Raw genomic sequence first — 26,282 nt, 5'->3', positions numbered from 1 at the left:
AGGATCGTCTGTCTGTTGACAGCAGGAGGTTGCTGGGAAGGCCGGGGGGGGAGCCCGGCGTTGTGTCTGCCCCCCCTAGACCAAGAAAGGCGCGCACCCTGGATCCGAACCCCCCGGGATGGCTACCCCGCGCCCCATCTCGCTCCTGCTGTGCTTGGCTCTGGGTGAGTTGGAGAAACAGGGTGGGGGCGGCGAGGGGAGGGAGGGAGAGACAACGGGGTGAATCCGGATCTAAGGGTAGAGAGTGGAACCTCGGTGGAGGTGCTGCGGAAGTCCAGTTTAGACGTGAAGGTGGTGGGGAAGACCAAGGAAGGGCCAAGACTTCTCTTTGCTCACTTAGGGCCTGCGCAGGCACGCGGTTCGATCCGTGTCCCAAGAAAACCCACTTCCTAGATTTTGTGTCGTGGGATTTGAACCCAGTGCACACACGCACATCCCTGCCCCCTCCCCAATAAAGCTAAGGGCTTTTGCTTTTGTTTTTCTGGGGCATGATTCAGATAGAATCCGAATCTCTTGAGATCATCCACTATTATGAACCCAGTGCTGAGTCTTCTCTGAGCTTTCAGTGGCCCTACAAACCCAATAAAGGGGTTCTTCTCTTTAAGAACTTCCCTTAAGGAGAGGGTGCAAGCAGTCCACCATGGGGAGCTCAAAATCAAGCTCCAGTTATTCTCTCCTATCAGGATTTGCATATTGATCCCAGTCTTAGGGCCCAGGATTTTGTGTATGTTGTGCAGGGCTGAACAGAGGCCACACCACTTCCACTCAATCCTTTTCTGCACCTTTTTTTATAGGTCCCACAGAGTCCATTCCATGGCGTCTAAAATCCATGTCAGGATTTCTTTTTCTGTTCCCCAAAGGGCCCCAAAGTAGCACCTCCCCATACAGCCAACGCAGCAGGGATGATCTCAGAGGAACCAGGAGCAGATTGCAAATGTAATAGCAATTTGGGGGGTGGGAGTGAGTAGTCACAGTGGCTGCAAAGGTGTTTTTAGGACTTTTAGGTGAACAATAGGAAGGAGCCCCAGTTTTTGTGTGCTAAGATGTTCTCCAAAAGGGGTCCGAGTGTGTCCAGCTAAAGTCAGTGGGATTTACTCCTGAATCTACAAATGAAGGATCAGGCTGTGCATTTGTGTGCAGAAGAGAAACAGGGAATTGTGTGAAAATATAAGGCAGGAGCAGTTGAAAGGATAGAGGGGTTTTTTGGGGGTGTGTGTGTGCCGCAGCCAAAAAATAAGTGTTTCTCTGGCTAAACGTCTATAAGAGAGAGGGGGGAAATGGACAGAGTAAAAAGAAACTAGGATCACACCCATTGTTGTAAATGATGTGGGGTGACCTCCCCTAAACCCCCCCCCCCCAATATTTTGGTGCTTTAGTTTGCCACATATTTTTCTTCTTCTTTTGCATTCATTAGTAACAATGAATGCCAACTGCTAATATAAAATGAGACAAGCTTCGCATTTTCAAAGTTTCTAGCTTTCTTTCTTAAATACAAGCAAAATAAAAATGCTAAATAAGGCCATGCACTAGGGCATCAGAAAAATCCCGGTGGCAAACTACCCATGGGGAAATTGCCCAGTTCATTTTTTTCTAGAAAACCCACCTTACCTATTCCTGCCTCCTGCCAGCCTCCTCTTGGGTCCTCTTCCATCTGTCTCTGTTCCTGCATGTCAGCAGCCTTTTCTCTTTCTGATGGGTTTATAGGTAGCGTAATACCTTCTTGCTTTTAGAAATCTTCCCAGTGGTGCACTCAGGTCATTTTAGACTCTGGACTAGCCTCCCCACTCCCCAATACTTTAGATGGCGATGTGTTTGGCTTCAAAACATGGCACCCCAAGCCCTGCTGCTTGGGAAATGCTCCTCATTCTTCAGAGTCTGGGTCCCTGGACGGCTGCCCTAAAGTCCTAACCTGACTGTGCTGCCACCAGTCTCCACCCGCTCCCTTCCATATCTGTGCTTTCCTGTCTCAGGATCTTCCAGTTCATCCCCATAGATTTAGTGTGGCTTTGGAGGAGGCAGAGGGAAAGGAGAAAGCAGTTTGGAATAGCTCAGTTGGTAGAGCATGGGACTCTTAATTTCAGGGTCGTGGGTTCGAGCCCTACGTTGAGCAAAATATTCCTGCATGGTGGGGAGTTGGGCTAGATGATCCCAGGGGTTCCTTCCAACTCTCTGATTCTATGAAAACTCTCCCACCATCTTTGACAGCATCTGCCGGGTCTTGTGGCCTTCCTCCAGATGTCGATGGTGGCAACTAGTCCAGCAAAATCTTGCCTATCTACGGAGATTCCCAACCCTTGCTTTGGGGTTCTCTGTTCTGACCCAGTGGGATGCCCCGACTTAACGAAGTACACAGGGGTGTGTGTGTGTGTGATGCCTTTAGGTGCTTCTACTTTGCTGAGCACAGTAACAACGACCCCGAGCCAATGTCTCTGTGTGCATTGGTTTCCTTGCTGATCCAGGATAGTGAAAATAATTGGACTCCATGGAGCAAGATTTGCTCTCGTACTACACAGCCCCCTGGATCCAGGAAGAATAGAGGGTGGGGGCGGGAATTTCAAAGCAGACATGCAGATCAATCCACTACTTAGCAATTTATTTATTTCCAGTCATTTGTGCCTCTGCTTTTTCACTTGCCGGATCATCCAGGGGAGTAAAACGTAAAGAAAAAGAAGAAGAAGCTGCATTAAATACACAGAACGATCCTATGTATTTACCCAGGAATAAGTCCCCCTGTATAAAACGGGTAAGCGTGCATGGGATTGCAGCCACAACCAGAAATATTAAAACAGCTGATTAAAGCAAATGAGCAACATGACATAGCATAAGGCTGTAACAACTCCTCGGTATAAAGAACCATTTGCCCACTGAAATAAAACCCACCGGAATGCATGTAGAAATATAGGGCTGGACAGACAGAACTCAGGAAGGTATTCCAAAACCTTTGGCACCAATTCATTTATCCATCTCATTGTAATCTTCCAAAGAGCTAGGTCAACATGTACGTTTTCCTCTCCATCTCAATGTTTTTCCCCACAACAGCCCTGTGGGGCAGGTTAGGCTGAGAGTCAGTCACGGACTCCCGAGATTACGAAGATTGGTTTATGGCTGTACAAGGTTTTAAATTTGGGTCTCCTGATTCCCAGTCTGCTACACCAGAGGTGGGCAGAAGGTAGATTGGGATCTGCTAGCTCTCAGGATGATTTGCAGTAGATCAGCAAGGGTGGCCCCCCCCTTTTCCCCCTTACTTCTGGTCGTTCAACAATTGCAACTGCAAAAGAACTTTTCCCTCCTAAATTAGGCCACCGAGATGAAGAAAGCTCACTAAGAGTGGATAGTTAATGTGAGCTCAGTTCAGTTCTGGTGATGAAGACAAAATCCCAGGCTCAGGACGTGCTCAAGAGGCACCCTGCCCTGTTCTTTAATTCTAAACTGTATATATTTTGCACCTAACTTCTGTTCGTGGATCTTGGGGTTATAGTAAAAAAACAAAGTAGACTCAACACACAGCAAAGGGACTGATCCCTCCTGCCCCCACACATGGTTGCCTTCCCACACATATTTGGGTGGCACTGTGGGTTAAACCACTGAGCCTAGGGCTTGCTGATCAGAAGGTTGGCGTTTCGAATCCCTGTGACGGGGTGAGCTCCTGTTGCCTGGTCCCAGCTCCTGCCAACCTAGCAGTTCGAAAGCACGTCAAAATGCAAGTAGATAAATAGGAACCGCTACAGCGGGAAGGTAAACGGCGTTTCCATGTGCTGCTCTGGTTTGCCAGAAGCGGCTTTGTCATGCTGGCCACATGACCTGGAAGCTATACGCCGGCTCCCTCGGCCAATAATGTGAGATGAGCGCGCAACCCCAGAGTCGGTCATGACTGGACCTAATGGTCAGGGGTCCCCTTTACCTTTACCCCTTTAAAAATAAAATAATTATTGTTTCCAATTTTCAAAAACTGTCCTATGCCTGGTCCCCTGGAAGTGATTTTTTTAAAGAAAAAACTCACCCCAGGGACTGCTTGCCAATTGTGTTGTTGTTTAGTCGTTTAGTCGTGTCCGACTCTTCGTGACCCCATGGACCATAGCACGCCAGGCACTCCTGTCTTGCACTGCATCCCGCAGTTTGGTCAAACTCATGTTCGTAGCTCCGAGAACACTGTCCAACCATCTCGTCCTCTGTCGTCCCCTTCTCCTAGTGCCCTCCATCTTTCCCAACATCAGGGTCTTTTCCAAGGATTCTTCTCTTCTCATGAGGTGGCCAAAGTATTGGAGCCTCAGCTTCAGGATCTGTCCTTCCAGTGAGCACTCAGGGCTGATTTCCTTCAGAATGGAGAGGTTTGATCTTCTTGCAGTCCATGGGACTCTCAAGAGTCTCCTCCAGCACCATAATTCAAAAGCATCAATTCTTCGGCGATCAGCCTTCTTTATGGTCCAGTTCTCACTTCCATACATCACTACTGGGAAAACCATAGCTTTAACTATACGGACCTTTGTAGGCAAGGTGATGTCTCTGCTTTTTAAGATGCTGTCTAGGTTGCCAATTGTAAGCCTGTCTTAATCAAAAGCTCTGGATGCTTTGCAGATGGAAGAAAACCCATACCTATTTTCCACATTCTGGAAAGTACTGGATGAATCTGTTCCCGGTCTCCAGCCCCCCCCCCCAATTGCGTCCTTCCTACACTTTGGCAAGACTTGTGTGCTGTATTTTGTTATGTAAACAATGCATCTGTATAGTGGAATGGGTGGGTGATGGCATGGCCTTCCTCCCACTCCCATCTGTGTCTACCTGTATTTATGGGCATTTCTCGGGATCTCAGAATGTAATCATTAGAAGTGAGATTCCTAACACTGAAGTGCTTTTTCAGAAATCATCAATAATTTAGCAATACATGCTCTCTCTCTGTGTGTGTGTGTATAAATATTTTTATTGAAAGTTTTCTATATAGCATACAATAAAAGCCAAACTAAAAGAAAAAGAATAAAGAATAGCCTAAATCAAAAAAGAGAGAAAGGTAAAGAACTAGAGAGGCAGGAGGACAAAAATAAAAAGAATGAATACCAAAAGTCCTCTGTCGGAATTCTATAAAATCCCTTTCTCCATACCCAGAAAAGTCGACCCTCCCAGCTCTCACCTGGGCCCCTTATCTTTGATCTGTCATCTTCCTGTGCTTCATCAATCCAAAATAGGGGACATGTATGAAGTCTCTCATAAGGCATACAGATTGATCTGTCTTAAATCCTGAAATTTGTGAACCAGCTCTATTTCACGAGCCGTCCAGTGCTGAGCTAAGGCGCAAGGGTGGAATGACGTTTAAACCGTGAAATGGAAAGTGGAACAATTTGACATCTGTGGCTGCCGATGCGGCAGCGTCGACTGCGCAATGTGTCCCAAGTTTTACTCATGTCATCTGAGGTGACAGGAATTTAGGGTTCTAGAGCCAATCCTGCAAACCGTTTGTTCCTTGCACACCACTACTTCTAAATTCATCAAACAATTTCTTCACTTCTCTAACTTGAACAAGGAAGGGAAAACTCTTTCAGCCCCCAAACTGAAAAAACTCTTTCAGCCCCCAAACTGAAAATATAGGGACTTTGAGCCTAGGGCTTGCCGATCAGAAGGTCGGCGGTTCGAATCCCTGCAACAGGGTGAGCTTCCGCTGCTCGGTCCCTGCTCCTGCCCACCTAGCAGTTCGAAAGCATGTCAAAGTGCAAGTAGATAAATAGGTACCGCTCCGACGGGAAGGTAAACGGCGTTTCTGTGCGCTGCTCTGGTTCACCAGAAGCAGCTTAGTCATGCTGGCCACATGACCTGGAAGCTGTCTGCGGACAAACGTCGGCTCCCTTGGCCTATAGAGCGAGATGAGCACACAATCCCAGAGTCATCCGCGACTGGACCAAACGGTCAGGGGTCCCTTTACCCTTTACCATATGCCGTTATGGGCAACCTTTGGGGGGGGTGTCACATGCCCAGGTGGGTAGGATCGGGGGGGGGGGCAGGGTGCCGGTCTGTGGAATTCTGCCGTCTGAGGTGGCTGCCTCAGTCCGCCTCATGGGCCGTCTGGCCCTACAAAAAGCCCACAGGCAGGACACGAGAGCAAAATATTCCTCCAGCAGCTGGCATTCAAATGCACTCAAATGCAGGACTCTGGTCCTGGAAATAGCCACCAAGAATAGCTACTGTTGATGACCTGTGAAATGGTCTAATCCCCTTTCGAAACCATCAGAATTGGTGGCCATTATCCCACTTTGGGATCTGTAACCCCAAAGAAAGGCTATTTACTAAAGGGAAGCCGCATGCTTGCTTGCTGTGGTTGGGCTGTGCTGACCTTTTTTTTTTTTTTAGCAAATGGAATACAAATGATATCTTTTTAAATATGTAGCTACGTATTTGTTTCAGTGTGGCCCTCCTGGACTCACCTCTGCTGTTGGGCAGGATGCTTTCATTGGGATGCAAAGGGTGTACAACCCTCGCCAGGAACCAGATTTTCTGGAGGGCTAGAACAGAGTCAGGGGCGGAGGGTCACAAAGCGCCCCATTCCTTCGTTTGCAAATTTCTGTTCTGCTGCAGATGCCATACTCTCTGCCCTTTTGGCCATGGTGATGGGCCACGTGGTCTTATGCAGTTGGCCAGGTTTCATACCAGGGCCTCTGGTTGCTAACCAATAGCGCAGAGAGAGCGCTTTGATAGTGCTCCAAGTAACCCCATTAATTTACAACCAGGGCCAAGAAAAAATGTGGTGCTAAAACGGGCCAGGAACCCAGTCTAAGCTGATGGCCAAACTGCACTGGGTATTAACTTGCTAGCCCCCAACCCCCCAAGATATGAAATCTGTTTGTCCATCAAGGGCTTCAGGCAGAGATCTTTCACTTCAGCTAATAGCTATTCCTTTTAACTTGGGCGGAGAAACTTTTTCCACCCAAAGACCACATTACCTTCTGTGCTGTGTGTGTGCATGTCAGTGGTGGGTTGAGCCAGAGGCCAAAATAAATGGAACAATAGATTTGACTCTTTAGGACAGTAAAGCTTCTTTCCAGCCATCCCAAAATCAAAGGTTTCTGTACATGCACCTCTCCATGCTCCATCTAGGCCAGGCATCCCCAAACTTCGGCCCTCCAGATGTTCTGGACTACAATTCCCATCATCCCTGACCACTGGTCCTGTTAGCTAGGGATCATGGGAGTTGTAGGCCAAAACATCTGGAGGGCCGCAGTTTGGGGATGCCTGATCTAGGCCAACAAGAGGCATTAACACACAGTTGAAGGACACTTTCTGGCCATTTAATGAGGTGTGGGTGTGGCTTGAGAGGGGGTGTGGCCTGAAGAGAGGCCCAAGGGCCACATTCAGAGGCCATTTTAACTGAGGGTAGCAATGCTTCTGCATTTATTTATTTTTAATTGCAAACTGATGTGGGAATATGCAGAACTGAACTTAAGACTTGAAAGGACGAGATCCTGAAAGAAACAGAAATTGACAAATTCTCCCAGTCTTTAGAAGATGTCAAAGGGGAGCAAGACATTTAGGAGGAAACTATGTTTTTAAAGGTGGGGGAGTAGTGATGTTATAATTTGCAAACAATATCAAAGGTATGCTCTTACCTTATGCTAATAGAAGGAGCTGTACATCTGGGGATTGTCTACGTTTCTGGACGCTACTTAAAACTAATGGTTGGCCCATTTCTAATCATTAAATTTTCACGGCTCTTGCTCGAGTGCTGCAGAGTTGATCGTGGGGCTGTGGCCAAATGGCAGTGCTCAGGAAGATACAGTCCACCCGCCTCCTGACATTCCCTGAGCTTGCTTGACACCCGTCGGCAAAGTCCTTGCAAGACGCATGCATTCCCAGGGTCTGCATCAGCGCGGAGGGAAGCCAGCCGTTTGCTAGGGCCTGCAGACTGTTGAGGAACCTCGGCCATCGGCCTCTGATTCCATCTTCTCACCTGGTGGCCTGCAGGAGGCCTAGTGATCTCCCAGGCTGTCTCGTAGCAAGCATCTTTGGTGTCAGAAGCGCATGAAACGAGTGGGACCTGCAACACAATGTTGCAGCGTGCCTTTTACCGTAGCTGCTCGGTGTTCCAGCCAATCTGGCACCTTCTTTCAGGATACTCCCGTTTCATTCCTCTCTTCCACCGCATGACCGTTCTCCTCCAGCCAGATACTCAGCATTCTGCAGCCATTGAGCCTGTTCAGCCCCTATTTGGGTTTGTTTGTTTTTTATCCATTAGATTCCCCCCAAACAACAACAACACACGTCCCCTTTGCAGCTCCCCAGGCATGCTGATACCTGCCTCTTGTTTCTCAATGGCCACATTTTGGCTACAGTCCTGTTGGCACGTAGCTTCTGAGTTTGCTATTAGAGGGATGGATGGGAAGGGCTATCGGGAAGCATCTACCTTTGTCCTGGGAGCCCATTCTCTTAGGCTCAGATGTTTTGAAGTTGGCTCTGGTTATTTAACGGCAAGTGGAAAAGCACTTTGAATATTCTCCCAGGGAATTTTCTCCTTTGGGATTGGGCATGTGCACTGATCTCTGCTGGCCCAAAAACCTGGAGCTGGCACCTCCTATTTAAAATAATATTTATATTCACGCATACAAACACAACCCAGACAGACAAAGCTGGCATCTGGTGCTTCCAAGCTCACCCCTTTTTTCCTGCTTAAAATATATGTTCATCCCCTAATTCAGGCTGAAGGAGATGAGTTGAAGAAGGGTGGGGTGGGAGTCCCCCCCCCCCGATTTCCCAGACCTAAAATTCAGTTCTCCACATTTCCCCAGCAATTTGTGATGGGGGGAAAATACTCATGAAAATTAATCAACATTTCTATGTCAATTTCTCCCGATAAACATGTTGCAGTTTACATAGAATAATAGAATTGTAGAATTGGAAGGTACCCCAAGGGACACCTAGTCCAACCCCCTGCAATGCAGGAATCTAAACTAAAGCATGCACATTTACACATATTCTTTTTTGCAATCGGTTTCCCCTGGAAATAGTGCATTTTTGTATGTTATTTTCACTAACATATGACTTGTAATTAGGTAAGTCCTACTCAGAATGACAGTAAATTTCTATAAATAAAAAAATTTAAAAAATTGTCCAGTAGCACCTTACAGACCCACTAAGTTTGCTCTGGGTATAAGCTTTCATGTGCATGCACACTTCTTCAGATACACACGAAAGCTTATACCCAGAACAAACTTAGTTGGTCTCTAAGGTGCTACTGGACATTTTATTCTATTCTATTTTATTTATTTATTTTGGCTGTGCCAGACTAACAGGGCTACCTACCCATAGCTGTCAAGTTTTCCCTTTTCTCACGAGGAAGCCTATTCAGCGTAAGGGAATTTCCCTTAAAAAGGGAGAACTTGACAGCTATGTACCTACCTGAATGTAAAGTTCTAGCTTTTGCTTTCATTGGGCCTACTCTGAGTAGGGCTGACATTGGATACAACTCATGTTTTATGCACATTGCCCCCTGCCCCCGCCAATATATGCATTTTTTTTTGGTACATGGTGTTTGGTTCAAGCATTGCATTGCAACATTCAGAGAAGTAAGTGCAAACTTTGAAGAAGAGCTGAGGTTTGGGCAGTTTCTTGTTAAACGCAAACAGAATCCCATTTCTCCTTCATCCCACAATCCTCTTCATTGCCTGTTGGTGCTGCTGAACTAGATGGTATGAAATAACTGCCTGTGTTTCCTGAGCCCTGAGGTGCCGCTGCTTCTGTACCTGCCCTTTCTAAGCATGCTAGCAGATATGTGGATGGAGATTTTGCACATATATATGTGAGGGAATCAAGGCATCTTGTTACGCCCTTGCCCCCTCAAGGAAAACCTGGGGCCAAAGCCTCAAGAAAAAGTCACTTTCATAATTTTCCCTACCTTGAGCCAGATGTTGACTCAACCCTAGGCGAGCAGCTGTTTGCAAGCCGGTTTTCAAAGCCCTGGTGGGTTTCTGACATGAGATCGCAGAGGCCGAACTTCATGTCCTGCTGGTTCTCAAGCAGGATAGTGCTGAGAATTGGTCAGCAGCTAAGACTTTTGCAAAAGAACCGCTGGTGCTCAGATGCTGCTGACTGTGTGCTGAAGTCAGCAAAGCTCTCTCTGCAAGCTCTGTCCTTCGAGCCAGCAGGGTGTCATTGCTGATGCATGAAAAGCGGGGGGGGGGGGGGAAGAGAAAGAAAAATGACCTGCCGGAAGACACTGGCTCTCGCCCACTGGTGTGCTGACACACTTTGCAGCCACAAGCATGCACACATGCGTTCCTCCCTTTTGCTGACAAGGTTGTCACACCTACTCAGTTACTCGCCCACGGGTGCTCAGTCACACTTAATGATGATGCAGTCCCAGTAATTGATCTCTGCAGGCTCCCCACTCTGATGCTTTCATTCCTACTCCCAAGGAAGAGGCAGGATTCCTTGTGGGGTGAGGTGATCTTACTGGTCAGTTCTGGGACCCAAGCTCACAGGTGCAGTGGTGGAGGAAGGGGGGCGGACTGTCCTGGGTGCCATCTCTGAGGGGCTGACAAGAAGGCACCCCGCGGGGGACTCGCCCTGCCATCCTGGGTGCAGCGGCGCGAGCTGCCGGCATTGTGCCGCTGAATGTGGGCAATCCTCCGCTCACGGCTGCACCTTCCGCCACCATCTGTACGGCATGCGCACATGTGCGGTACATAGTGGCGCACATGCACACTGGGCAGTTTGCCCCGCCCCCGACATCCCACACTGGGTGGTAGTTCTCCTTCCTTCAACCCTGCACAGGTGTCCCAGCAAAGGAAGAATGGATACAGAAACTCATGGAATATGCAGAAATGGAGAAACTTACCAGAAGAATAAGAAATCAAGATAACATTTTTTTTTAGTGTAAAAGAATGGAAATGGTTTATTGAATATTTACAAATAAATTGTAAACAGATAAAAACAATGGCAGGATTATTGTAATAACTTGCAGTTTCGTAAGAGTATACATTTAAAGAAGATGACTAAATGAGCAAATTAAGTTAATGAGGATATGCAGGGTACATTAAAAATAAATTTAAGGGACCACAGAAAGAGGGGGAAGGAAGTCAAGTTTTGAAATGTCAACATGATTGTAAGATCAGTGAAATGTATAAACCTGAAAAGTATGTAAAAAGAGAGAGAGATACTTCTGTGTTTTTTTTAAATGGAGGTAAAAACTGTTGGAATGAAACGACAGCTATATATCTGTGTAGTGGGGTAGGATAGCTGGGGGGGAAATCGCATCTGGCAACCAATGTGCCCCTTTGGTTTTGGATAATACATGGGTAGATGAGTCTAAGAAGCCGGGGACACAAATTTTCACAGCCCACAAATTTCCACAGCAGTGGTGGCTCATTTATCAGAAGTGATGTATTTAGTGTTAACTCTGGAATTGTATCTTCAATTCTGACCAAACTAAGCACCCTGCCCCACTAATATGGGAATGAAGGCCACAGTAGTTGACCAGGGGTGCAATGAGACCATGATACGACTTGGGAAATGTCTGAACCAAACAAACCCACCTGAATCTAAACTGTGGCATTTGCAGGTGCCAAGTGAACCTCCTGGGGTGGAGGTGGGGATAGTGGAAGGGATGTTACATAATTGTATCTGACATTGATTCCCACAACAGTCTTGTGAGGTTGGTTGGGTCGAGAGGCAGTGACTAGCCCAAGGCCACCCAGTGAGCTTCATGGCTGAGTGGGGATTTGAACCCTGGTCTCCCAGGTCCTCGCCCAGCAACATCTGGCCCCAGGTTTTCCAATCCTGCTGCAGCATTATCATTGTCGTTATCACGTACAGCACAATCTTATGCTTAAAGGTAAAGGTAAAGGGACCCCTGACCGTTAGGTCCAGTCGCGGGCGACTCTGGGGTTGCGGCGCTCATCTTGCTTTACTGGCTGAGGGAGCCGGCGTACAGCTTCCAGGTCACGTGGCCAGTATGACAAAGCCGCTTCTGGCAAACCAGAGCAGCACATGGAAACGCTGTTTACCTTCCCGCTGTAGCAGTTCCTATTTATCTACTTGCATTTTGACGTGCTTTCGAACTGATAGGTTGGCAGGAGCTGGGACCAAGCAACGGGAGCTCACCCCGTCACAGGGATTCAAACCGCCAACCTTCTGATCGGCAAGCCCTAGGCTCAGTGGTTTAACCCACAGCGCCACCCACATAATCTTACTCAGAAGTAAATCCAAATGGATTTAGTGGGCTTTACTCCCGTAGTATGTTTAGGATTTGGGCCTTGATGTGCAAGGCATTTGCTCAGTTTTGTCTCTTTTGTCCCAGACTTTTCTGGATTCAGGGAGTCAATGCACTGTAACATATGCAGCGCAGGTGCCTCAGCAGGAGCTCAGTCTTAACAGATGGCAGCTGTGTTCTTCCTGCTGATGCCGCTGATCTCCGCAGAATAGCCGGCAGTGTCCTCTGTTCCAGTGGTTTGCCTGCGATCTTGTGAGTTATTCTCCTTTTACAGAAGGGGAACTGAGGGCGAGAAAGATGCCCAAGACCACTCTCAGGGGCTCCCATGGCAAAGTAGGATCTGGACTGAATCTTTGAAGGTGACTCAAACTACAACTAATCCAGAATGTGGCAGCTAGACTGGTGATTGGGAGTGGCCACTGAGTCCACATAACACCGGTCCTGAAAGACCTTCATTGGCTCCCAGGACATTTCCAAGCACAATTCAAAGTGTTGACCTTTAAAGCCCTAAATGGCCTTGGCCCAGTATACCTGAGGAGCGTCTCCACCCCATCATTCAGCCTGGACACTGAGGTCCAGCTCCGAGGGCCTTCTGGCAGTTCCCTCACTGTGAGAAGTGAGGTTACAGGGAACCAGGCAGAGAGACTTCTTGGTAGTGGCACCCACCCTGTGGAATGCCATCCCATCAGACGTTAAGGAAATAAACAACTATCCGACTTTTAGAAGACATCTGAAAGCAGTCCTGTTTAGAGAAGTTTTTAACGTTTGTGGTTTTATCGTGTTTTTAATGTTCTTTTGGGAGCCGCCCAGAGTGCCTGGGGAAACCCAGCCCAATGGGCGGGGTATAAATAAATCATCATCATCATCATCATCATTGAACTGTAGAATTGGAAGGGACCCTGAGGATCATCTAGTCCAACCCCCTACAATGTAGGAATATGCAGCTGTCCAATACAGGGATTGAACCTGCAACCGTGGGATTATCAACACCATGCTATCCGGCTGACCGGACTCTTGCCTCCAGTTTCAACCCTGAACTTTGAGTGGGGAACCTTTTTCACCCCAGAGGCCATATTCACTTCTGGGCAATCTTCTGGGGGCCACATGCAATTGGTGGGTGGGGCCAGAGACAAAAGTGGGAGGGGCAACAAATATGATTTTTTTTATTTTAAACCTTGTATAGCAGGCCAGTTTCTTCAGGCTCACCCATCCCTCTCTGTCCTCCATCCAGGCAAGAAAGAAACATTACCAGGAATCGAAGGGCACATTGCAGCCAAGCAAAAGCAGTCCAGGAGTTTGCAATGCGGGGCTGGGGAGGAGTCCAGCTTGGGAGGGTGTGTGTCCTGGGGAGGATCCTGGGGGCCAGATGGGGAAGCCTGGAGGCATCATCTGGGTCTGAGGTCCTGCATCCCTGTTCTGGACCATATTGGCTCAGGCATGAACTTTATTTAATCAGGTTGTAGTTGTATGTTTGCATCTAGCAACATCTATTTATAAAAAGCATTCCCTGCCAATTAACATTTTGCCCCCAGCCGCTATTTGCCCCAGTTTTAATTTGCAAAACTTCTCCCCCCTCCCAACCCGTTGTGTTTATGAGTTCTGACATCCCTTTGTTTATATAAAGGACCCACAAAGTTGGGGCAGTGGTGGAGGGTGATGTGGATTGGGACCATGCCATGCAGAGTTGTGGGGTGTGCGTGTGTTGAAATGTTGTTTTTTAATTAATGAAATAAGAGACAACAGAATACAAAACAGAAGGATGCAATTAATGCCCTTTGTATGCACTTGGACAATAATTCGCAAATGACAAAAGCAAGTATTCATAAATTAAATTTCAGTCAACAGGATTCTGCAGGGTCAGAGTGTCAATGAGAGTCGACAGAGGCTGTTAATCTTTTCCTCCTGCATTGTTTTCCTGATGAAAATCGCTTCCCGAGCTTGTCCATTGCCCCACTTGTAATGTTTTGAACCAAATGATAGCTTCTGGAAATGGGGTTTTCAGCAAGGAAGTGGGGCAAGGCAGATGGAGAAAAAATTGTCATCGCCTCCCTGTTGGTAATCATGGTCCTCATTCAGATCTGTGGGACTTGCTTATCAATCGGTATTTATTTTTACGATCTCAGATCAGCCACTAGAATGCAGCCAAACACATGCAATTTTACGGTTTCCAGGCAAAAGCCTTTTTGGGATTAACAACATAACAAAAAACATTGTGTATGCTTAGTTACACATTCACAATTAAACTAGAATTAGTTTTTGAGTGCTGGTTCCCAGCACTGCCTGCTGATGCACAGAAGTTTGCCACTTTGGTGGTGATTTTGTTAGTGGAGTCTTAACAAAAGGAAGAAAGTAATTTTTGTAAATATGTAAATGAGACAGGGCCCTGCTCATAAGCATATGAATCATGTCCTTGAAATCATGTCTGGTTTGACCTTCAGTGAAGTTGTATTTGGGGTGCTCCAGTGATATTACTCCAGATCAGAGTACTGTTAAAGGGCCACATACCGTGAACTGGTGCAGAGGTCAGCAATCTTAGTGGTTAAAACATTGAGCTTGAGCCCAGCTTTAAATCCAGACTTGGCCGTGAAGCTCTGAGGATGGCCTTAGGGAAGATTCACTATTGTTCAACCTAAGAGCTGTTGTGAGCCTTTGCTCTCTAGCTCCTTAGAGCAGGGGTTCCCAACAAAATTTTCTCGAGGACCCCTCATCGAGCCGCTATTGTGACAAGGACCCCCATTAATTCCTAATCCTAAAATTAAAAAGTGAGAGCCAAATTAAGAGTCTTTTTATATTTTATATTTATACATTTTTTACAGTTACAACAGAGTACTCCATCAGTATACAGTTAGTTTTAATTTTCAGTTCTTAATTAGATGAACCACTTTTTAACCAACAGTCCATTTTTAACTACGCGAACTGTAGCTTCCGCGAAAAACAACGCTTTGTTTACAAACACTACTGTTTTGCAAAGAGGCAGCGCACGCCAGGGAGGAGGGAGGGGAATGGAGAAGACAGGGTACCTGCGCAGTAGCGCACAAATGAAGCCGACGTGCGCAAAGCATCTTGGGGAGGTGAGCGTTAGTAGAATGCGCGCGCTGCCTCTTTGCAAAACAGTAGTGTTTGTAAAGCGCCACCTAACGCCATACAGCAGAACTACTGCCTCTATCTAATTCTAGTTTTGCGCTAGACTCTGCTCATGCAGGAAGCGGCCAAAACAAAAAAATCTGTTATCATACGAAATATATTTAATATATTTTTTTATTCTAATAGCATCTTGCGGACCCCTCTGGCATAGCTCGCGGACCCCTGGGGGTCCGCGGACCACCTGTTGGGAACCACTGCCTTAGAGGAAGTTCCTTTCTTCAGCGGAAAGACATCCTCAGCTGGCCCTGGCCCCTCCTCCACGCTCCTAAACTTGTCCCTTTTCCAGCTTCTCCTGCCCCACTGGGCATCTTTCCACCCCTCCCAAGGCATTCTGGGAGGACTCCTGTAGACCCGTGGCCCCCTCCCACCAGCCATAGGCTGACCTCCAAGGGTCATCATGGCAATCTCAAGGAGCTGGTGAGAGCTGGCAGTGTCTTTTGCGGTTGCATTAGTCAGAACTCGCACCGTCGACTTACATTTGTATTTATTGGCATCAGCAGACACCTTACGGAAAGATAAGAGGGGAAAATCCGAGGCCTTCTCCAGGATTGTGTGAGCCAACAAAGGGGCAAAGGACAGCATATCACAATTTTACACTTGCTGAAATCCCTTCTCCTGCTGTACTATCAAAGGTACAGGAACAGGAACCTAGGAAGCTGCCTTACATTGAGTCCATCTACTGTTGTCTGCACTGACTGACAGTGGCACTCTAGAGTTGAAAACAGGACTCTTTCCCAGCTCTATCTGGAGATGCCAGGGATTGAACTTGGGACCTTTTGCATGCAAGTCAAATGCTCTGTCAATGAGCTACAGCCCGGGGGGGGGGGGTTGTTGTATCTAGGCACCTGGGGTATTTTGCTACCTGAGACTGAGCAGCAGATGGCATTCCTTTAGACATCTCCTTCCAAACAAGGACAGGGCTTCCGTAGGGGTATGGATTCAGGCATTGGAGCAGGAAAAATTACGTCTTTAGTACAAGTACTGTATTAAAGGTGCAGGAGCCCTGTCTTGTTTTTTACCAGGTCACCCTATATTCTTCCCCCCAACCCCAAATGTATAGTACTCAAGGCTAAGGTGGCCGTTTATATGCCACCGAAAAAGAGGATATGCATCACATTTACATATGCTAATCTGTATGCTTAAATGCAAAATGTATTTATTTATTCAAGCATTTAATTTAACTCGGGTTGCATACACACCATACTTTTTAAGTACAGGCAACTCCCATTTGATGTGGAGGTTATGTTCTAAGGCATGGGTAGGCAAACTAAGGCCCAGGGGCCGGATCTGGCCCAATCACCTTCTAAATCCAGCCCGCGGGCGGTCCGGGGATCAGAGTGTTTTTACATGAGTAGAATGTGCCCTTTTATTTAAAATGGATCTCTGGGTTATTTGTGGGGCATAGGAATTCGTTTTTTTCTTCTCCAAAATATAGTCTGAGGGACCGTGGACCAGCCCCCTGCTGAAAAAGTTTGCTGATCCCTGTTCTAAGGCACCACGTGTTTTAAGTGAAACCACGTATATTTGAAACGCTGCTGAAAAAGCCTGCAGAAACCCCGTTCTGCTCCCACCCTGTCTCTGGGCTGCCCATTTTTGTGATGTTCTTGTGACGTTTTCAGGTCACATCCGGGTTCGGCATGCGGTGCGCACATATCACTAAAACGGTCACTGCCTGTATTTTGAAAGCACAATGTTCTCAAAAGAATCCCAGGTACTCTTGTTTATTTCTCACCAAGCTACAATCCCCGGCAATTGCCTCCGAAGAGTCCTGGGAACATTAGTTTGTTAACTACAGTTCCCAGAATTCTTTAGGGGTGATATCTGTGTGCTTTAAATGCAGACCCTCCAAGTGTCCCTATTTTCCACGGACGCCCCTGATTTAGAGAAGCCATCCCAGTTTCTGATTTGATCCCAGAATGTCTCACTTTTTCTTAGGATGTCCCTATTTTCGTTGGAGGGTATGGAGTTATCTGACCCCCCAAGCTGTCTGAAGGCAATCCTGTACAGTACAGGGAAGTTTGTTTAACGTTTTCTTATGTTTTTATATATGTTGGAAGCTGCCCTGAGTGGCTGGGGAAAGCCAGTAAGATGTGTGGGGTATAAATATTAAAACTGTCATTATGGAATGGGACGTCCCTATTTTCATTGGTATGTAAATGTATGTTGTGTACACATGCCTAAAAAGCCAGAGGTATACTTCCTCTGAACATGCTTGGTGAAACAGAAACGTCTTCAGCAGGTGACAAGATATTAAAATAATGAGGCTTTGTTTCTGTGGAAACTAAATGGGTATGAGGTAACTGGATACCGGGGAGTGGCCCATGTATCAAGAACAAGACAGGCTTTAGGTAACCGTGTTAAGGGCGTCATGCTCAGTGTGGGCCCCCAAAACTGAAAGCTAGCAGTGCCCGTGATATAGAAAAATAGGGGTGGTTGGCTTTTGCTGCCCAACTCCCCAAGGGACTGAGTCCCCTAAGTCCATGATCGGTCAGAGATGAATGGATGGAGGCAGGATGTAGTGAAAGCAAGGCAGATCTTTATTTCTCTTTTGCAACAGAGTTCTCCCCACCTAGTGAGGAGGGAAGAGAGACCCAGAACCAAGAAGAAACATCTCTTCTAAGGGTTTGCATTTTGGTGTGGAGAAGAAGGACGTGCCCTTTACAAATTATGTCACACATAAGGTGGGGTTACTGTGGCTCAGGCAGGCCAAGGTGTGATATTCCTGAGGATTTGGCAAGTTTTGCATAGTTCCAGACATAGTTTACACAAAACAGTAGCATTTGATAAGACAATCAGGATGTCCATCAGACATTCCTCAGTGCAGAGCATCTGGGCAAACAATGACAATTAATACAAAGGATTATATAGATATAGGAGAGGAATCCCTTCAGGAACTTCCCCTCATTGCAGTGATGGGCAACCTTTTGAGCTTGGTGTGTCAAAATGCACCAAAAAACTGAGCATAACTCGGGTGGTGTGTCACTTCGAGAAAAAAAACCATAATTTTGCGATATTTATAGTTCAAATATCAAAAAATGTATAATTGTAATATATAACTGTCTTTAATAAACCAAAAACTAATTATTTAACCAAACCAAAAAACCCTTATTTATCACAAAGTGCCCAGAGTTGTTGAGCTTTTTGGGAGGAGATGCTAACCTTTGGAGGTTTTTTTGGGGGGTGCAAAAGTTGCTTTGCTTTTTTTGGGGGGGGGTGCCCCAAAACTGCTGCGTTTTTTTGGGTGTGTGTGAGAGAGAACAAAAATAAATCTGAGACAAGCTGTAGTGGAGACAAGCTGTAGGAGCGGGAGAACAAATGGGGGGGGGACCAACAACAACATCAGCGTGAATGGGCCGATGGGGCGCGTGCCAGCAGTGAGGGCTCTGCGTGTCATGTCCGACACGCATGTCATAGGTTCGCCATCACTGCCTCATTGCTACCTGCCTACATGGTCTCAGGCAAGAGGGATTAAGGAGGCAGAGGAAATATTTAGAGTCTTTACGGGAGCCGAAATGGCTTTTGGATTGCTCTCCTATACTATTGTAGTCATATGGTTTATATACTTATGTATGTTGGCAATTATCAACATTTATTCTATATTTGAGACCTTAGAATCCTTTTAACCACTGGAAGAATGCTGCTGCCAGGAAGGGAGGCATAGATGGCCGCCCTTGGTGAGAGGATATAAACCAATTGTTCCGAAGCTGGAGACACGTGAGAAGCTTTTATTGTCTTTCTGATGTGCTTTCTCTCCCGCCTCCCCTTCCCAGTGACGTTGTGCCAGGGTGGCTGCGTGGAGGTGGACTCGTACACCGAGGCCGTGGCTGGCAACAGCTTCCAGATCTTGTGCATCTCCTGCAAGAAGCGCAGCGAGACGGAGGCGGAGGCCTTTACTGAGTGGTTCTTCAAGCAGAAGGGGGAGGAAGAATATGTCAAGGTGTGTGCCGTGGCGATGTAAGGGCAAGTGGTTGTGTGGAGGGGGCGGTGGGATGGGTAGCATAATGGCCAGTTCACGCCCTGGACCAGGAAATGTTGTAAGCACCTTCACCATAAACACACAGATCTAGAATAAATAAGCTTGTGAGATCTGCCTCATCCCAACTCGGAACTGCAAAGCCCTTCAATCAAAGGCAAGTGCAAAATAGTGGCTGGAAGCGTGGAGCCTGTTTCAAAATGGCGGCTTAGGGGGTGGAGCCAGTTGCTCTTTGCACCCCATGAGCCAGCACACACTGGGATAAACTGCATAGAAAGGTACATAGGCACTGACTCCTAGGGGCTGAGGCAGTTTTGTTTCCACCCTTCAATGTATTTTTTCAGGGGGCTGGGCTCCCCCCAACCATGGAGGGAATATAAATGGCACTTTTGCAAATGCCAAGCAATGTTCATTCTGCTTTTGTAAGAAATCGATCCCTTAGTGTTACAGCACCCATTCTTTGGAGCCCATTGATATTAGGCAGGAGTTAGTATTCTTTTCGATTCCTGCTAAAAACTCTTATGTTTCAGCAAACCGACCCAGGCATGTAACTTGAGCATTTTATTTTAATTAAAAGTATGGGTTGTTTTTTTTTACCATCTTTTATATAGTTTGTTCTTAATCTTTGCTCCTATCAATATATTTTAAGTTGTTGTTGAAAACTAGTTAGAGGGATTTTTTGTGCCAGTATTCCAATTCTGTTGAATAAATAAAAATATCTGCTGTCCTCTACTGAATGATCCCAGGGTGGCAGGCACTGTTTTAATCTAACCAATAAATTGACTAAATGCTGGAAACTGTACATGAAATGGACCCCCATGGAAAATGCACACTCTTTGTACACCATCCGCAATTAAAGCAGATAGTCTGATGTGCTGGACCTCCCATTTTCCAAGAGACCAATGTTAATTGGGTGTCTTTTGTTCCTTTGAAATGGCTTTGTTGATTTGTGAGTTTCAAGGTACTTGGTGTTCCCTAGAGCTCTTCCCCAGGCTATTTTTTATTAACTACATCAATGATTAACCATTTTAGGAGCACCTGCATGTATAGGAGGTCTCTGAGAGAAAGAAGACCACAGATACAGGCAAAAGACTTTTGGGAGCAGGATAGAGGCAGGGTGGTGTAAACAAAGCCCCCAAAAATCGCGCTCAGGGATCTTAGATGGCTTTTATGGGGTGGTCACCATCATAATAAAAAATGACAACATTTGCATTGTGCTTTCTGGCATTCAAAGTGTTTCATATACTTCATCTAGTTGCAACAGGGGTGGGCAGCCTATGGCCCTCCAGATATTGGACTCCAAATCCCATCAGCCCCAGCCACTGAGGCTGATGGATAGGGAACAGGGGTAGGGGAGGCTGGCGCACATTGGGACTGGTAGGACAGAAGATGGACGGATGGGGCACTGCCCCACCAAACTCAGTTTGTCCTCAACCAGCCTGCACTTGCCTGCCTTCTTACAACCAGCCCAAGGGCTGCCAGCTTTCTCCTCCTTTGCATTAGTGTTGCCCTTGCAGAATTCCGCAGGAGGAGGATGGGGAGAAAAATAGAATGAGTTGGCTCTGCCTGTTATGAGCTCTGGCGCCACCTACTGTTGGGCTCCCTGTCTTCCACCCTACCAGTCCCAATCTGTCCCACCATCATCCCTGAAAGTGGCCTCAGAATCAACAACCCTATATGCAAGCCTGTATTATTCCCTTTGAGTTTGACCAAACTGCGAGCGGCAGTGGAAGACAGGAGTGCCTGGCATGCTCTGGTCCATGGGGTCACAAAGAGTCGGACACAACTAAACAACAACAACAATTATTCCCTTGGAGATTGGGGTTGGGAGTCTGAGGCTGTGAGTGGGAATGGTTTGCGTAAGTCCACCTAGTGAATTCAAGATTGGAGTTGAGTACATCTTGCCTTATAGTAGGGCCACCTCTGCCAACCAGGCTTCTCTGTGTGTGGACTGAACCTCACCTGTCCTCCAGATCCTTCGCTATGACCCAGATGAGAGGCTCAACGTGATGGATCCTCGCTTTGAGGGCCTGGTTCATTGGAACGGGACCAAGCACATCCGGGACTTGCAGGATCTTTCCATCTTCATTCTTAATGTGACCTTTGACCATATGGGTGAATATGTCTGCACTGTCAACCGCACACTCTTTTTCGCGGCGGAGTTCACACACAACATCATGGTCAACAAGACCATCCATGTTACGGTGGTAGAGAAACGTAAGTATAAGCTTGGAGCAAAGGAGAAGCGGAGGGAGAAGCTGGGGTAGTGGGGGACTCTTGGCGGGCTGTGAAACAGTGGTGAGCTTAAGACAGGGACGGGGAAACCTTCCTTCAGCCCAGAGGCCTAGACCCACTGGGCCGTTTTGACCGAGCCACACCCACCTTCCCTACACCTGATGTTGTGTATGATGTCAGGTGTGAGGCAGGTAAAGGCAGGGTGCCAACAAAAGGGGCTTTGCGGTCCCAGCCAATCCATTGTGCGTGCAAAGCCCCTTACACAGCACTTCCCAAGTGCTCACTAGCAACTGATTGTCAGCGCTTGGGAAGCGCTGGGGATGAGGCTTCCCAAGCCCTGACAATCAGCTGGTAGTCAGGGTTGAGAAAGCACTGCACTCAGGGTTTCCCCAGTGCTGAAAATAAGCTAAGGAAGCCCCGCGTACTACATGTGGGTTTTTGTGTTTTTTTGCCCAATGAATTTTTGTTTCAAAAATGGGTCACCTGATATCATGGTAATTTCAGGTGATTGGTAGGTGGTCAGCTCCACCCACCTGCGAGATTTGGCCTTCATGTGTGTGCTGGCCAGATTCATTTCCCCGTGCCAGGTTTAAAACAAGAAAAGCACTGGTGAACCAAAGGTCCATCTCATCTCCTCCAGCTTTTGTTTTCCACATTGGCTAACCAGTGGAACGCCTCCAGGAAGTCTGCAAATTTCAGTCATTTGCATAGAGCTACCAGCTTTAATCTACCAAAGCAACAGATAAACTGACTTTAGATCTGTAGCTGATTAATCGGCGGCAGCCTATTGTACCTGATGGGGATGAAAATTAAGGGCGCACGTTAATATCTGGAAGCTCTTTTGGTTCTGGTGTTTTTGCTGTAATGGGAATTGAAAGGGGGGGGAGGGTTTAACAACCATGGATGCAGGGAGCTTTCACTTGTTAAAATGGTAAGAGGTTCCCCACACCCAAGCTAAAGGGAGGACCAATTTGCATGGCAGGACAAACATGACTCAAAATCTGGTGCTCTTCCAACAAGAAAGAGCCGGAGAGCAAATGCAGCTAGGAACGTGCATTAGGTGAGTGTGTGTGCGCGCACGTACCTGTTTTGTTTTGCACATCCTTATCTCTGTCCTTCCTTTCACAGAAAACCGGGAAATGGCATCCATCGTTTCCGAGATCATGATGTACGTTCTCATCGTCGTCCTGACCATCTGGCTGGTGGCTGAGATGGTCTACTGCTACAAGAAGATCGCCGCGGCGACGGAGGCAGCTGCTCAAGAGAATGCGTAAGAAGCGTGGGTGGCGATAGGAGGGGAGTTGTGCATGTGCGTGCACACACCGGTTGGGAAGCCAAAAGAAAGAGCAACAGGAGACCAGTACTGGCTCCAGCTTTGACCCACCTTGGCCAAAGTGCCCTCTGCTGGGCGAGCTCCTACATAGGCAGAACCACCTCCAGGGGAGTGACATGGTTCCCCCAGAATAAACTTAATGTGTGAAGAGGCCTTCATGTGCACTTGAGGGGCTGGTTGGAGAGCTTTGGCAGACCCAATCTGGCTCGGAAAGCACTAAGTGGAGCCTGGAGCAAGGCCAGCTCCAGGTTTGTTGAGGAGGGGGCTTGTTAAAATGTACCGCCTCCTAGGCCTGAGGCTGCCTTGGCAGGCTTACCTGGCAACAACGATAGGCAGCAGCCATGCTGATGAGCACCAGGGCCGGGTGGGGGGGCATCATTTTGTTTTCCCACAATGCCCTTGGTGTAACATCTCTTCAGGGCATGCTGGGAAATTAACATGGCAGGCAGCTCCCAGACCCACCCATTTGGAGTTTGCTGCAGCACCGGGAAAAACAACACAGTTGTTTCACAAAAGGGCCCAGGATAGACACCAGCGATGGGCCACACTGGGGCTCTTGCAGCTGCTGTGTGCCAGTGCGAACCCTGGTTACGGAGGCTGGGGAATCGGGGCAAAGCCCACCTCACACATATTCCCGCTTCTCTCTTGTGTCCTGACAGCTCTGAGTACTTGGCTATCACGTCGGAAAGTAAGGAAAACTGTACAGGGGTGCAGGTAGCTGAATAGCCCACGTAGGGCTGTTGGCGGGCACAGGAATTCCTGGCTGGCAGGTAATGTATTGTAAACATCGCCACTCCATCCACCTGTTTTCTTAGAGTGACATCACCCTTTCCCCAGCAGCTGACCGCTGAAATCTAGATGGGAAGGAGAGGCGGGCAGGGAAATATGGGAAGAGGCAAGAGGTTAGCAAGGGACAAATGTAGGCAAATGCAGTTACGAGCAATTAAGCTTTGTTGCCATGGGGCCTACCAAACAAAACACACACCTCTAGTGGATGGCGATTGCACCCAATATTCCCCGCTCTAACAGCTTCTAATAGCGAGAGTGATTTTGGCAGGCATCTGAAGGAAAAGGTTAATTAGTGTTCTATTACCGCTTCCCCGTCTTAGATTAAATAGCAGGGGAGACGGTGTGACGTATAGAGGGAGACAAGTTCTGTCTCTGGGCAGGGCTGCCAACTTTGCCTACAGGGGATCACTAGCATGCCTTTGACAGCTGTGTGGCAAGGGAAGAATCCAGGGGGGTGCAGCTTGCCCCTCGACTGTGGGGAAACTGGCCCTTGTTGAGCCTTCCTCCATCATGCTGTTGTTAAAGGGGCCGGAAACCCAGTGCTGATTCTAGGTTATTTCATTTGCCCTTTTTCCATTGGGCTCAGTCCACATGGTTACCTAGAGCAGGGCCCGCCAACAGAGCACCCGTGGGCCCTTATGGGCCTTCTTCGGTGCCCGCAGAGTCCGCTCTCTCCTGCACCCATACTCCCCACCCCACAGAAATCAGGCTTGGAAGAAGCATTGCAGCCAACAGGACAGGTTTGCGGTGTGTGTATGGCTGAGTAACGGCCACTGAAATTTCCCCCGTTTGTGTGCCCATGCACCTAGAAAGCTTGGCGGCCCCTGGTCAAGAGGGCGGGGTGAGCGAAAAGAAAGCCGCCGTACCTTCTCCTCACAGCTTTCTTGCCTGGGCGAACAGGCCCCGGCAGCAAGGAGGAGAGGCAACCAAGGGGCCAGGGGTCTCTAGGGGTTGGCAGTTGTGCCCACTTCCCACCTCAGAGGAGGCATGGCAGGAACCCAATTGTGCCAACCCTTAGTGCTGGACCTGAGCCGTTTTGGGGCCTGAGAGAAAGGAAAAGAGAGGGAGGGAGGGAGGCGGTAAGCCTGAGCTCAAGTTCTCATTATGCGGTGGCAGTTATCTAACGTTCCTGTGTTTGTTAACACTGTTCCAGGGATGAGGAGGACGATGGCGGAGAGGGAAAGTGACTCAGCAGAGGCATCAGCAGCCCCTGAGAAGATTTGAGCTGGAGCCAAGCAGCCGCTCCCCCCCCCCCGCTGCACGGCCTCCCCTCCCCCACCTCCCCCTTTAACCAAGCATGCTATTTTTTTAATAATAATAAAAAAGAGCTCTGTATCTGGCCCTGCTACCTAGGGACAGGGGACGTGTGTTTCTGAAGGGAATTTTTTTTTGGGGGGGGTGGGGAGGTGGCTCGTTCCGGCAGGCACCTTGCTGTTACTTTTCAAGGTCACCTCCTTTTCGCCTTCTGTCGAGCAAAGGGTCGCCTCTGCCGCAATGCATGAGGAGAAAGCGGTATGGCTGCTCGCAAACACACACAAAGCTTGGGGCCCCTTTGCTGCTGTGGCCCCCCGTTGCGCCGCCTGTGGCCTCTTTTCTTTAAGAGCAATTGCACTTGCGCTTTCTGATTTTTTGCACATTTATTGCGCTTCCCCCTTGCCCTCCCTTTACTTCGCTACCAGCACTTTCTATGGGTCTGAGGAGAGGAGGCCCCTGCGGTTTGCAATTGCCTGGCTCCCCGACATTCCCCCTCCTTTCATGTCATGTTGTTAGGCCTCTGCCTTGACCTCTCTGTTCCCAGGGCAGCCACATCCAGCAAGGAACTGGAGTGGAGAAAGGTATTCGAGATGGCCGTCACACAAGGCCTGACCCTTAGAGAGGACCTTAAGATGGGGGCGCTAATCTGGGAATACCTTTGAGGGGGTGAATATCTGATATATATCTGGATATATGAACTGTGACAATACAGAGGCCTGCCCTGGCAGGATCCCGCCATTTTATTGTCTTGACAGGATTTCCCTCAAGGGTGTCCCCCTGACGGAAGGTTTTGCTCAAGGGATCTTGCAAAAGGAAGATGCCACAGAGCAGAAATTTGATTGGTGCAGGGGGCCTGGATCCAGACGTTGCTCCTTTTGCTGTGTGTCCCCAGACTTTGTTACTGTTCTGCCCTTCCTGGCGTCTTGTCGAATGCGCTTCCCGATCTTCGCCCCCGGCACATATCAGTTCCTCCCACGATGCCTTCATGCCTTTCCCCCTCCTCACATTTCCATTTCCTACATCCAGCGCCACTCAGTCAGGCCATTTTGGCTCTTCGGGGAATACTGTGCCCTCCCCTCTCCTCAGACCCCGGGGCTGGTCCCAGGGACCAGCTGCCCACCATCACAATAATAGAATAGAGTTTGTTCATAAATAAATAATAAAAAAAATATTGGATTTCACCAGCTCTGGTTGAAGCGAGTCATTCTTGTGATGAAAGGAGATGCAGATGTGTGAAAAAGCAACCATGGAACAGATAACACATTGCGTGGACGATGGGACTCCATTTATTTCGTTGCAGAAATCACTTGCGGCGTGCACATGTCCTTAAAGTTTTTGCTTTAAATAAATACATACCAAATAAGACA

The 26,282-nt window shown here is 47.9% G+C and overlaps 1 protein-coding gene across 1 annotated transcript; it reads left to right on the top strand.

Annotated features, from left to right (window-relative positions):
• On the top strand, nucleotides 1-26,099 carry SCN1B (sodium voltage-gated channel beta subunit 1). The gene is made up of 6 exons (XM_035121004.3): nucleotides 1-164; nucleotides 19,102-19,268; nucleotides 21,278-21,521; nucleotides 22,668-22,809; nucleotides 23,532-23,642; nucleotides 24,815-26,099. The coding sequence occupies exons 1-5, from the start codon at nucleotides 119-121 to the stop codon at nucleotides 23,596-23,598; spliced, it is 666 nt and encodes a 221-aa protein (XP_034976895.1). The 5' UTR covers nucleotides 1-118; the 3' UTR covers nucleotides 23,599-23,642; nucleotides 24,815-26,099.
• Nucleotides 26,100-26,282: the final 183 nt, after the last annotated feature.

This window comes from Zootoca vivipara, chromosome 6, assembly GCF_965207765.1.
Source record: "Zootoca vivipara chromosome 6, rZooViv2.hap1.1, whole genome shotgun sequence".
NCBI lineage: Eukaryota > Metazoa > Chordata > Lepidosauria > Squamata > Lacertidae > Zootoca > Zootoca vivipara.
The sequence above is the reverse complement of the archived record's forward strand: the minus strand, read 5'-3'. Positions and strand labels throughout refer to the sequence as shown.

What these genes read in the sequence shown, in the direction of transcription:
- SCN1B (XM_035121004.3), top strand. Translation starts at nt 119, where the DNA reads ATGGCTACCCCGCGCCCCATCTCGCTCCTGCTGTGCTTGGCTCTGG. An exon ending in CCTGCTGTGCTTGGCTCTGG is followed by an intron (nt 165 to 19,101) that starts GTGAGTTGGAGA and finishes TCCCCTTCCCAG; the next exon opens with TGACGTTGTGCCAGGGTGGC. An exon ending in GCAGCTGCTCAAGAGAATGC is followed by an intron (nt 22,810 to 23,531) that starts GTAAGAAGCGTG and finishes GTGTCCTGACAG; the next exon opens with CTCTGAGTACTTGGCTATCA.